This window comes from Trachymyrmex septentrionalis, unplaced genomic scaffold (assembly GCF_001594115.1).
Source record: "Trachymyrmex septentrionalis isolate Tsep2-gDNA-1 unplaced genomic scaffold, Tsep1.0 scaffold9, whole genome shotgun sequence".
NCBI classification, from domain to species: Eukaryota; Metazoa; Arthropoda; class Insecta; order Hymenoptera; family Formicidae; genus Trachymyrmex; species Trachymyrmex septentrionalis.
Window position 1 is genome coordinate 4,415,207 of NW_017306091.1, and position 14,043 is coordinate 4,429,249.

General features: G+C 36.9%; 2 protein-coding genes and 1 long non-coding RNA gene across 3 annotated transcripts in view; 1 reads left to right on the plus strand and 2 right to left on the minus strand.

Annotated features, from left to right (window-relative positions):
- Positions 1–445, minus strand: part of LOC108755730 (syndetin) — a 4,887-nt gene extending 4,442 nt beyond the window's left edge. Inside the window, exon 1 of the mRNA XM_018498930.1 lies at positions 377–445. Coding sequence (XP_018354432.1) covers positions 377–445 — 69 coding nt within the window. The remainder of the gene's footprint in view (positions 1–376) is intronic.
- Positions 446–4,473: 4,028 nt separating this feature from the next.
- Positions 4,474–11,949, plus strand: LOC108756019 (IDLSRF-like peptide). Its single transcript, XM_018499565.1, has 4 exons — positions 4,474–5,216; positions 9,851–9,979; positions 10,597–10,749; positions 11,105–11,949. Exons 1-4 carry the CDS (start codon positions 5,087–5,089, stop codon positions 11,296–11,298), a joined length of 606 nt encoding a protein of 201 aa, XP_018355067.1. The 5' UTR covers positions 4,474–5,086; the 3' UTR covers positions 11,299–11,949.
- Positions 6,129–8,569, minus strand: LOC108756020. Its single transcript, XR_001939802.1, has 3 exons — positions 8,378–8,569; positions 8,107–8,346; positions 6,129–7,990 (listed from the first exon to the last, which is right to left on the minus strand). It is a non-coding gene; the product is annotated as an uncharacterized LOC108756020 (long non-coding RNA).
- Positions 11,950–14,043: the final 2,094 nt, after the last annotated feature.

Below are 14,043 nucleotides of genomic sequence, written 5' to 3' on the forward strand. Positions count from 1 at the left end.
TTATAAGTAATTTAAATTTACATTGTATAATTCAATACAAATATTAAATATAGATGAATTATAATGTATAGATATATTTAAATTAGACATACTATGACATAAATATAACTGTCACAAGAGAGACAATGTAATTAAATATTAAAGTGTTACATTCTTAAAACTACTATTTTATCACTGGTCCTCGTTAAAACTAATTACGAAGATGAAAAGTATAAAAAGTATCGCAATATCATTTTGACAGCGAAACGTCAAATTCAACTGTACACATCACTTCCGAGTCGTCACATAACCTAATTCCTAACAACGCAACAAACGAAGCCGCGCTTATACTTGACACATTACGATATTCGCTTGGAGTATTCGTGAACGAGCTTGCCTGCTTATTAATGAGGCCAAAAAATTTAATCTTCAAATCCTCCATGATGTCGGATTGCATCGCGACCATCAGGCCAGACGCATTCTCGTCTGTTTACACGACCACAATCGGCTCAAATCAGCTCAAATCGGTTGGTGCGCCCTTGCGTTACCGTGACATCTCTAGAAGCGGGAGAGGCATAATAAATCTCGACTGCGAATATCGATAACCTTTCGATTCTCTACAATCGCAAATTTTGATTCAAATTCGATGAGAGAAAAAAGAGAACCGGTGACCCACTTTTTTGTCCACGTATACGTGTGAAAACGAGTGACAATATCGTCGAGATATTGCTGATGATTCCTTTTGAAGTTGGCTCAATTACTTCGCACTACATTGCGCTATTGCATACAGTGAGAACTTCAAGTTTTTCACCATGATTCCCAATAGTGGATCCGAACGTTGTTACGTTCAAGTAAGTATGTGTAAAGTTTCGATACAAATGAGTCCTAGCTGAATTATTCCTTTTTGAAGTACAGTTTTTATAATAAAAAATAGAGAAAAGAGAGGAAAATCCTGGCGAAAATAAAAATTGGAGCGTAAGTTGAATAAGGGAAAAGTAATACAAACGTGAACGCTAGACCTTCTAGGAGGAGGCGGAAATTGAAACAATGAAACATGGAAGAAGTATATACACCTTTTTTACGTTTTGTTGTCTTAATTTTCTTTTAGAAAATTATTTAAATTACATTTTTATTATTCTTTCTCTTTCTCTCTCTCTCTCTCTCTTTCTCTCTGTATATATATATATTTGTGACTATTATGTTTCAGTTAATTAATCTTTTTTTATCAGGAAAGAATCTACAACTCAATTCTTGATCGCATTACAAACGTAAGTACCTTATGAGTTCGTCAAATATTGCAAGTATAATGTATGAATAATAAATAAATAATGATTAGAATATTTTGCTTTATGAGAGAGAGAGAGAGAGAGAGAGAGAGAGAGAGAAAGAGATAAAAAGATAAGTAACTATATTTGTATATAGATTGTATTTGACAATTACTTTCTACGATTAGAATATTAAGCTAGTCGCACATGATGCATGATTTCCTGCATAATGGGCTTACATGCTGCTGTGCCTGCTCTGATGCGTGTTAAACATCTTGGTGCATTGAGCGAAGTATACTACCATCCTTGATTTTTATATTTGATATGACGCATTATTTCATGCTCGTTTTCTCGCACGCGTCAATCAAAACGTTAAGAATCATTCACGTGATTGATTGGTGTCATGCGTATGCAAAATGTATAGGTTAGAGCCATCACCTTCGTGTGATGACGTTTATGCAGCGAGCCGAGCAAAGTAACATGCATTGATCAGCATGCAAGAGAGTAAAGGGCCGTCTACATAAGTCGCAAACGCAGAACGCAGTTCGCAGACGCATTTGCGACTGCCAATGAAAAGCCGTCATTAGTCGATGCTTCTGATTGGCTGTCGCAAATGCGTCTGCGAACTGTGTTCTGTGTTTGCGACTTACGTAGATGGCCCTTAAGCATGAAGATCATGCATCGTGTGCGGCTAGCTTTAGAATATTTTGCTTCATGAGATAGAAAGATAAATAACTACATTTATATACATTAAATTGTATTTGACAATTACTTTCTATGGATTAATTCAAGAAATGGAACAGAGGGAACAGTGCTTCATGTAGCGGCGTGATTCGGGTTATCTCTGACAGCGAGGAGGAAATTGATAATTCAAGGGAAAACGACAAACGAATGTAAGGCAGTGAAACTAGTCCATGGCTTGCTTTTTAGGAATTATAACGTTTTCAAAAGGAGGGGGATCAGGATTAACCCGAAGGAGGGATACTCTGGGAAAACACTCCGTGTGGGAAGAAAGGGAAATAACAGCAGTGGCATTGTCATCAACATTTCTGGCATTGTTTGACATGCCTGATATCTCCTATTTATGAGTCTCTATTTGCATACATCACATTCTTTCGCACTTGTACGTAACATGGCCATCTGTAATAAGATCGCTTCTGATTAGTTATGTGGTTACGCGATACGCCTCCAACGTTAAACACAAAAAATTGCTTATATGAGCGCAGGTGGGATTGAAGCCGAATTTACAGATCGTCGAGTCAATCGCACCGAGTGACAAGCCACTCGATGCCTCAGTCAAGCTGAGTAAAGCTGTATGTTGAACTATGTAAAAATCTACGCCGATTTCTAAATTTAGTACAAAATGTAGATTATATTTATATTACAGAATAGAAGTCTCGGTGAAGAAGTAATATATTGAATTATACAAAATAATATAAATATTATAATCAATTATGAAATAGTAAAATTTTTATAATAAAAAATAGAACGTTTAAGTTTGTTTCGTAGAAAATGATTAAAAAAGGGATTAGGACATTTTTTGTCAAAACGACAAATGTATACGTTAAAAAATTTATAAAATTTACAAAAATAAAATAACAGATTTTTTTCTGTTTAATTTAATAGAATAATTTCATATATAAAAAAAGAATAATTTTTATATCAATAAATTCTAATCTTTTCGAGCCTAGAAATATATCATTAGAATATTGATACTTAAATTTTATGAACCATTATGATAATATATCAAGAAAAGTTGTACTTTACAAACATCTGTAATGGATTTCGCGTACCAATACTGTAGAAGAAGAATCGTAAAAAGAGAAAAAGTGTGAAATGAAATAAAATGAAAGTACGCGTAGGATGTGCTAATCCACGTAATAACTCGGATAACCATCGAATAACCGCATTTCATCTTGCTGGAAAAGGATCTCATAAATAGAGGCTTCTCCAAGTTCTATAAAATCGGCGTCGAGTTAAATTAAAAACTATAAATTAAAAAGAATAATTTTTTTCCTTGTGTAGTTTTTTCAATTTTATAGCTAACAAGGGAAGGAAAAATTTCTAATAATAAATATAATAACATAGACATTGTATAATTCGTTTATATTTTTATCAGTCGGACACAATATATCTGTTATTCTTTTTTTATCGAAATTTCTTATTGACATTGATGCCAAACATACTTCTTCTTTTTATCGCGTGCTATTCTACCTGTATAAAGTTAAGCAAAGACAAAAGAAGAAAAAATTAGGATATTTGATCAAAATGACAAATGAGTACGGTTAAATCCGTAGAATTTATAAGACTAAAATAACAGAACTTTTTTTCAATTTTCAATAAACTTTTTCGATTGTAGAAATATATCACTGGAAATTTGATTATTGCAAAATTATTATTAACAGTTTCGTAATAATATACAATATTGAGAATATAATACACTCTCGTGTTTAATGTAGTACGTATCTTCATTTATTTAGAACATCGCGCTGAATAATCTACGCAAATTCCGGACGTTCATTCTTTGTGATTGAAAGTAATCAATATTGCGATGTTCTATTGCGGTAAACGGTATTACTCGACATTACGTGACGATTATTTATCAATCTCGTTTGATGATGTAGCCATAGTATCGCGCGCCGTTTGAGAAGCTATCATTCACGACTCGAGAGATCGTCGAGTAATTACGGTGATTCTCAACTAGATAACAGCGGACTCGCTGTAAAATTACTAAACGTCGACATATTATCACGGGCGCTTAAAAGTATACGCTTGTAACGACTAGCGAAAGTTACCTATTGAGAAAGACAGGAGCGTAACAGCTGTGAGTTGGGAACGGAGCGTGATAAGAGGGAACATACCTGGTGAGAAGGGGGAGATGAAGAAAGAAGGAAATATCAGTATGCCGATTATATGAAAATTTAATGCAATGGTAAAAGATATCAAGGGTGAAAAAAAAAAAGAAAATGAAAATCTTAATAATTCCGACGCATCGCAGTTGAATGCGTTATCAACCCCTCGTTTCGTCGCCACTGGGCGACGAGGGGTTGAAATCGATGCGAGCGCAACGGCAAGCGTGGGTGTTCCAGGGTAGACCTGTGATCTCGCGCTTTTCGATTGGTCGACCGGTCTCCCACGCGCCCTCTTCGTCCTCCCCCTCCCCCTCCCCCACCGCCCAAGTACCAACCTACCAACACGAGCCGGCCGCAGGCGCAGGTGAGATCGCGTGGCGCAGGTGTGTACCGTGTTCGCACTTCGCAGGGTGGCTGTGCAGCCTGTGCGCCGTCACCGTCACCGTCACGCGTCCAGCAAGGGCGCAAGTGGGAGAGGGAGGTGGCAAGAGAGCGAGGTGGTGGCTCCGAGGGAGCGAGAGACCAGAAAGATTCCGAGAAAGGGCGAACGAAGTGGGTGGTGAGAGCGACCTCGCCGCGCCGTTAACATTCGCTCGCACCCACGCATACAGAATTACAGACGCAGCGCAGCCGAAGCGGAGTGCTCAAGTGCTCTCGGGGCGAGGGACCTTGCGCGAGCCACCCCGAGGAGTTACTCTCCAACACCTTGGTCATTGGTGGCGCACCAGATACAGTCAGATACCAACGAGCGAGCGAGCAGGTGATTCTCGCGAGAAGGTGACGATACATTATACCGGGTTCGCGTTCGCAAGGAGGAATCAAGGATTTTCTTCAGGGAGAATTAAGGGAAGTCCCCTCCCAGCAAGAAGTGAAAAAGAGAGAGAGAGAGAGAGGAAGAGGGAGCCCCGAACTTGTCGTCGCAGCAGCAATAGAGCAAAGAAGATAAAGGAGCGCCTGTCTGTAACTTGTAAACGTATTCGCGAAGCCAGGATGGTACGGAGATTCTGCAACGGTGCGGTTGCACTTGGCATCGCCCTGACGGCCTGCGCCGCTTTTCCGCGCGCCGTCATGGCGATCGACCTTAGCCGCTTCTACGGTCATTTCAACACGAAACGTTCGGGTAAGTCGACAACGGGAAATCTCGACACGATGGAATTAACATACGACGAAAATTCGTTAACGTACCCTTCGATAAAGCGTTATTCTGAAATTGCCAACGAGACCGCGAGTTTTAGGCGCGCAATCGTAAGACGATCGCGTGGAAGAAATCGCGCAAAAATAAAGTCACGCAGATAGTTCTATAAAAAAAAAAAATACTATTTCAAAGTTCTTTTCGAGAAAATCTAAGGAATTGCATATATAAACGTCTATTAAGAATATTACAATTTTTAATGAAATTTTTATCTCGAATGATTTTATAAACTGTAGAATATTCAAGTTGAAGATGAAACGTGCGTGTTCTTCGTATATTTGAAAAATATTATTTTTTCCATGTTTGTAAAATTTTTATCATAATAAAACGTACATAGGTTTTTTTTGCATCCTGCTCTCTACATAAATTTTTATATAACATTTAAGTTAATTGATTTATTCGCCCTATGGAATTTATCTTCATTGTTATTACAGTACGCCGACTGTTTTTATTACAGTATATCTATATATAAGGTTATTTAAAAGCGGTAATCAAATAGTACCAAAATTTATCAAATATTCACAATCGTTCATACTTAATTTTATTATCAGTTTTATTACCAGTGTTTTCTTTTCACTCGAGCATCTTGCAATTTAAAATAAAAATTATATTGGAATATTTTACTACAATATATTTTTACAATTTACTACATTTTATGTACTTTCATATTTTTTTAACGAATACTAATAATTTGAATGTATATATAAAGTTGTAGCAATTTGATGACAGCTTTAATTGTTTATGATAAATTTGAACATGTATTTATATATTTTATGCAATATCAACGTGAAATGTTTCTAGAGAATATATAAATAAGACACATAGACATTTGAAGGGTAACTCGTGCACTGTCTGTCCAAACTTAATTTGAACTACTGCAACCGTTGAAACTATAACAGCTCGAGAAACTAATTTACAGCTCATGTGATTATGAAATTTTAACTAGAGAAGCTTACTGTAGGCATATATTAAACATATTATATTAGCTTTACATGAAACTTACGAACAAATTTGCATATATAATCCTTATCTCGCATATGTCGAAGTACACATAAACTGTTCCACTTCCACCGTCATCTAATTAATTCCTCGACTACTCGACGAGGTTGACTTTACGAGAATTTAGAGAAATTATTCATTGCCAACTTCTTACAACTTTATATACATATTTATTTATTCAAATTATTATATAATCGAATCACAAGTGACGAATTTGTAAGCAAAATCCTTGAAATTAGCTGAAGAATATGATCGTCGGTTCGAGAGATAAGAATTAAAAATGAAATAATTGAAAACTTTTTCTTTTACACATGTAACGTACGAGATATACGTAGATACACGTGTAAACTTTAGCTTACAGGAAGTAAGCTAAAGTAAACGTTTATATATGAGCTCACGCGGGACATTTATAAGGGCACGGAATGGAGAGGAAGAGCTTTCAAGAGGTACTGCCATTTACGTTATCATGTTTCTTCTGATAAACATTCATTAAAATTAACAGGTCCAGACAATTCCGACGAGATGTCTCGTTGAAACTCGGCCATATGCGAGCGTGTAGCTCTGGTTAGTTACGTGTACGTGTACATTCGCTCGGTCAATAACGCGCATACTTAACGCGTACCAAGTCACATATAGCCGATGACATTTAGAAACGCGCGTTTTTACTCAGTTCGCAGCTATTCAGAGCCGGGATACCGCGAAGCGGGTTTCATGCGGTCGTTGCATCCCCTATCTCACCTGCGCTCCCGTTTCTCGTAACTATTTATCGCGAAAGAAATCTAATTTTTCGAAACAAAAATAGTGATATCGCAAAGTTACACCAATTAACACTTGATTTTCCACCTCTTACCCAATACATTTATGATATTGAAACTATCATATCTAATATTCGTCGTCTCACCCAAATCCCCTTCTTTCTCTCGTGATTTTGTCTGTTGCATAAATTTATTTTTTCTCTAATAAAAAGTAAATGATATTGCAAAGTTGCGCCAGCTATAAAGAAACAAAATTAGACCCATTTTATAATTCCATCTTTCGCTGTGCTTCGATACTAAAGATATTATATTCAACATCCCCTGTCTCATCCGAACTCTCTTGTTTCTCACAATTATCTGTTGCATCTGTTATTTCTAAAAAGAATAATGAGATTGCAAAGTTGCGCTCAATTAAAAACATTTAGACCCACTTTACAATTCTTCCATCTCTTTCACCGTGCTTTGATACTAAAAATATTATATCCAATATCCCTCGTCTCAACCAAGCTCCCTGTTTCTCATAATTATCTATTGCATAAATCTATTTTTTATAAAAAAAAAAAAAGGATACTGCGCAAAGTTGCGGTAACTAGGATAAAATTTAGACCCCCCCTTAAATTATTTTTCTTCCATCAATCCTCTTGATTACCTCTTGTGCCATTTTATGTCATCTCAATATGCGTTTCCAGAGTAATAAGTCGTTTTTTTTTCCTGCGGATTCCCAATCAAAATAAGAATCGAGTAAGAGGTCAAACGAGAGATACAGTCGATAGAACGTGCCCTCGGAAATTTAATGAAACTGAAATTGCTTTTAGATATAAGACGTTAGTTGATAAGTTTCTATTTATTTTTCATCTCTCGGTCGTCAGCGAGATGATGAGAGTCTGTAGAAAGTTTCTCTTCGAGTGTATTTAAGCTCGCTTTTAAACTCTGTTTATAACTCGTATCCTGTATGGAGAAAAACTCCTACGTAAATGAAACTCGAATGAAGTTTCAAAAAGTTTATATTATAAATGCTCTCCATAGCGTGCGTGCAGAGAATATCAGTTCAGAGTAGTAGTTACCGATTGAAAACGCTTGTATTTAACATTCATTAAACCTGTCTAGGTATCTCCCAGCTGTAAACAGACGTAATCTTATTTTTTAATATTCCCTCCACGAACGTATTTCATTTGGAATGCATCGAGGTCGCGGTCCCGCGGGAATAGCGGCTACTCTCCGGGGAATCATCGCTCGGCGTCGATCGAGTAAAATATTTGTAATGCCTCTGGTGAGAAACGCCCACGAATGCGTGGGAGTCTTATCTAAACATATGGGAAAAATTGCGACGCTCACGCTCGTGCAGTAATTTAATAATATCCCGTGACCGGTTTAAGCTTGATGCAATCCTTAATATGAGACAGATAACGCGATATCTGGATATGACCTCGGATTTCTCGTTGGTGAAATATTTGCCTGAAACCCACGTAAAAACGCCCTGTCTAAACACTACGGATGAAAAAAGAGGACTGTGACGTATGCGCGTAATAATTTAATAACGCTGATGGCCGCGCCGATGCGCGATGGCTCGATACGTAGATATCGAATTCTCAATATGATCAAAATTGACTGTCACAGGATGCTTTATGGACACAGTGTATTCACGTGTGTTTGCGGTGCAAATTAAGTTTACGTGCGAAATGAACGTGGGCGATCGTATAACGAATGTGGCACAATATTACACAATCGATCGCCGAGAAGAACCGTTGCACAATATATTTTCTCGTTTCACGAGAATTGTTTTTCACCGGATAAAAATTTTCATTCGACTTAAACATACGTCGTCGAATACATGCATGGGCATTAAATTACTCATGTTTTTCTCGTATCAACGGGGCGTACGAATAAATATCTTACGTATAAAATATTACAAAACCCACGAGACCGGTAAAGATACAGAAATGCAGCTTTTCGCGTAAAACTTTTCTATATAATAAGCATATGTCTGATCTTCTGGGAATCGGAACTTCTCAGACAGATGTTCTAAGGGATCTAAGAAAATTGTTTTTTTTTTTTTTTAAGAAGCTCAATATAGAACAATTTTCCTCTTCTTTTTAATTGAGTCAGTATATAAAAATGTCGAACGGCTTTTATGAAATCTGACAATATTTACTGTGTAGAAAGACTTGTAGGGAGACTTAATTGCGAGGAAAACTTTACGACGAAGGGAGAAGAATTTTACGAGCTTTAAGGAGCAAACAATCAATACGCTTTACGATTGTTCCTGCAGCTCTATCAGATTAAGCGTTTTGATTAATTGATTTTTCAGGATCGTTAACTATGCGCGCCTGCTATTGTAGCGTGAATAATACGATCGCGTGTTTGCTCAATTATTCCGAAAGCCTCTCGCACGAAGCGTACTGTCGCATTACCCACGTCGTGTTTTATTAATTCCGTTTTGGATCCCTCACTTTAATACGTTATCGTTGTAATTTAATCATCCGGTGACTCTCGCGACCGTCCCACCGACGAACGTAATTGATTTTTTCCAACTTTCATTTTCGCAGAATAAGATTGAGTGTCATATGTACATATATATACACACACACATTTCTGATTTTTTGAAAGCATACGTTTCGAGTTTACTTTCCTCCAATTATTTTTCTCAGATTGCTCTCCTTTCTGATTATTTTTCTCATTATTAAATAAAAGTCGAGAAAAGTTTAATTCAAATATAAATATTTTTGTGTGAATTTTACAATTTCCTAATTTCTTACTTTTCTCTGATTATTTTTCTCGCTCGTTCACTATTTATTATGTGGGTTTCAGAGGCTTGCCATCCGTACGAACCGTTTAAGTGTCCAGGCGATGGTATCTGCATCTCGATACAGTATCTCTGCGACGGAGCACCCGACTGTCAGGACGGATACGACGAGGACTCAAGATTGTGTACCGCAGGTCAGCTTAATTTTGAATTCATTAATTAATTAGATCTAATCGGCAGTGCCCACTTAGCATTATTAATTACGTATCTTGTTCTAACTATGGTAAACAAACTGATTCGCAGTAAAACGTATGATCTCATTTTTAATATACTTTACACTTTTAATATGATTTATATCTCTTTTTACGTAGGATTATCTCGTGATTTGGCGTCAGTAGATTTTATTTTATAAATATCTACTGACGTGAATTTTACATTATGTATGTACATATATAAGAGAATGGATACCGCAGGGGATACACTCGACGATGTTCCGTGAAATTGCACCAGGCAGCTGTAATAAGGGAGGGATTGCTGTTACACTCATTTGATGCATAAACATGATCTTTTATTTCACTTTCTACCGTACTCATAATAAGTACTTAATCAACGTTTTGTGTATACCCATGTTTATTTTATTTTATTTTTTTTTTTTTTTGGAGATTTGGAGGAAATTCCAATTTATTTAAATAATGTTTATGAGCACGTGCTATTGATCCTCGGCGTAGTGGGTCACTATGCATTTATTTTGTTTTATTTTATTATAGCGATGTAGTAATTTTTATGGAATTTTGTTTTTGTGCCATTACAGCCAAACGACCGCCCGTAGAGGAAACTGCGAGTTTTTTGCAGTCTCTGTTAGCCAGCCACGGTCCCAATTACCTAGAGAAGTTGTTCGGAACCAAAGCACGCGATACGCTAAAACCTCTCGGTGGTGTGGAAAAAGTGGCCATCGCGCTGTCGGGTAAGTTTCTTAGAATTATACGACACTTTGCGCTGCTGAACGCGATACCAAATAGAACATGATCGAATAGAACTGTCGACTTCTCCGATATCTCTCACTGTGAAATCTTTTCCACGTATATCGGAAATCTATTAAAAGCAGCAATATTGCCTCACGTTTCGTTATACGAAATCGCAAATATTTTAATCCAACTTCATGTAAAAAATGTCGGTCGAACAAAATTTATCTTGTTTAATTAACGCGGTGAGTACAAGGATTTTGAATTTAGAAAAAGATTGTCTTGCGTCGTTGCTATTCTATCCTTGAATGAGCTGATCCCGCGACTTGGCCTCTGACTATCTGTTTCGGCCGTCAGAATCGCAAACGATCGAGGACTTTGGCGCAGCGCTACACCTGATGCGCTCGGATCTCGAGCACCTGCGTTCAGTTTTCATGGCGGTGGAGAACGGCGACCTGGGCATGCTGAAATCTATCGGTATCAAGGACTCCGAGCTGGGCGACGTCAAGTTCTTCCTCGAGAAACTCGTTAAGACGGGCTTCCTTGATTGAACGGTCACACTCGCCGCCGAACCGCCGTCGTCGCCGCCGCCGCCGCCGCCGTCGTCGCCGTTGCCGTCGTCATCGTCGTCGTTGTCGACGAGGAACCGTCATCGTCGTCGCCGCCGTCGTATCGCCGCCGGTGTCGCGTCACCGTCGTCGCATCAGCAGACCCTTCGTTTGATAAAGCCTAAATCATCCTTTCCGCGGGCACTTCTATCTTTCCTTCGTCGCGAGTTCTTACGCGCAGGATGTAGCCTGTCATTTTTCTTTCCTTTCTTATCCTTTTCGAATCTCTTACTCTCGCTTCAACGCGCCGAGCGCGATCACGAGCACCGAGATGATGATCGAGACCCGTGTACAAGGGAGCGAATTTCGAATCTTCTACATGACGAACAATCAGACGGATTTCCATTTCGTGTATCTCGTAACTCTATTACGTTTGGATAATTTTATTACACAGGTCAAACGTATTGTTGATCCGCTTGGAGAAAGTGTAATAATCAGAACGTGATTGATATAATTAATGTACTCGGAAAATTTAATTATGCCTCTATTTGGATTTGAACCGTTGTCATTAAGAAAAACATAATTAAATGACTGAAAAGCGTATTAAAGTTCTCTGAACGATCTCTGCGATTTAATATAATATTATCTTTTAACTTTTCAAACTGTTAACATCTTATAATATTTTACTATTTTACTTCCTCTAAAGTTTTGCGATTATTGATCCTAAATAACGCAATCGGATTTTCATGAATATGTTGAAGGAGAAATTATATTATATATTTTTAAGAATTTGTCATATTTTAAATTTATGAAGATTTTTGAAAAAATATCTTAAACTTTTTCATATTTTCATTTTTATAAGTTTTAAGAAATTATAAAATGAAGACCCTTTTCGAATATTTAAGAAGCTTCATATACATGAAGAATTCTAGAAAAAATGTAAACTTTCTCGGTATTTGTGAAAAGTTTTTTAATTCGTACAACAAATCTGATAAATTTTCTAAAAAGTTATAAAAATAACATATGAAAAATTATGAGAAATTCTGAAATTCACATAAAAATTTTGAAAAATCGCATGAAAAATTCTCTCCAGACTACGATTTAATCAGATCTCTTTTACGTTTTCTATCGCTTTTTCTAACTACGCGTCGAGGCGCATCCTCTCCTCGTGTGAACAAGTAATGAGCTTTTGTCCGACCTATTTCTAAAATATTGAGCTTCCTCTTGTAGCTACTTTGCTGAACCTTTTTGAAGGTTCTCTCACTCTATGCACGTATATGCCGTTGTGCGTGTCTTGGCTTTCTTCGATGTACCGTCTCATCTTTAAATATACGAGCACGTACACGGTACTGTGTCTTGCATAAGTGATGAAACATTAATGACAATCGTTCGCGGTCGGTAGTGATATAACAGTCTGACAGTTGTGCATCAAAAACTTAAACTACGCAAGTTATTTTCGTGGGAGAAATTTATTATGATTATATCTACAAACGAAGAATTGAAATGTTTGAGATTGTGATCGAAGTGCTATGAGATTGTAATTGAGATAAAATATCTTCTCGACAAATTAAAATTCTTAAACTTAAGTAAGATTTCTTCTGAAGAGAGAGTCTCGATGAGATTGTTAAGATCTTAGAGAGTTCAAACTTCAAACTTCGTGCGAGGAAACTCTCAGAAAGTAATTATGCTCAAACACGTGGCAAGGGATGATTTTTAATCAAAATTACGTTACTTCGTGGAAAGGTCGAGCGGAAGAAGCCGATAATGTAATTCTTATTAAACACAATGCCATAAAATTGGCTCTCCCAGAAGCAACTTATCTCTCACGGATGCACAACTATTGGATCACGTGCTTCGGTAATTAGAGTCGAAGGTGGGAATCTACATTGCTCTTAATTACTTCTGCGTAAAAGAACTACGCGTGTAACTGCGATTATTCTCAATTATTTCCCTAGGATATCTTTTTAAGCATAATGTCCGACGATGCTGCGTAGTTTCTGTTGCAATTGCGGAATAATCTTATATATTGGGAACAGGGAGAGAGATGATAACTTTTATTCAGATTTTATTACTGGAACAGTATATTGATTTAAACATTTTTAATCAATCGTTCTTTTACGTATGTTTTGATAATTTTAGCTTCGTCATCATGATTATTTCTTTTTGCGTAAATGTTTCGCGACGCGACACCGCGACAAACGAAAAATAAAAAGGAAAAAGAAAAATTAAATTTCTTGCCGAGAAAGTCTTTGGTATTTAAGTATTCGATATTTCCACCGCATCCATGTACCAAATTGTAATTTTTGTTTTAATTATGATGACATTGATGGATGCGGATGTAAGATGAAGCAGCCTTGTTTAACGTTACAAAAATATGCGGAAATACCGCCTTTCGTGTTAAAAGGAACAGGTGATTTCTCTCGGTGCGCTCGTGAACGTCATGCAATCGCAATATACAATGCGATGATGATGTACGCGTTTTTAAAAGAAAGGGTACAAAAAAATAATAAAAAGAAAAAGATGAGGGAAACGGAGCATCGCGTCGCGTTTTTTCAGGGTATGACGCGCGTTTTACTTATTAGAAAAAGAAAGCAAGATATAAGATATATATATATATAATGCTAGCGTATGATATTTTCATTACGGCAACACGATACATATCAGTACACATACATATCAGTAAATTATATTTAAAAAAATTATATTATTTATATATATATATATATATATAATATATATAAAATAATG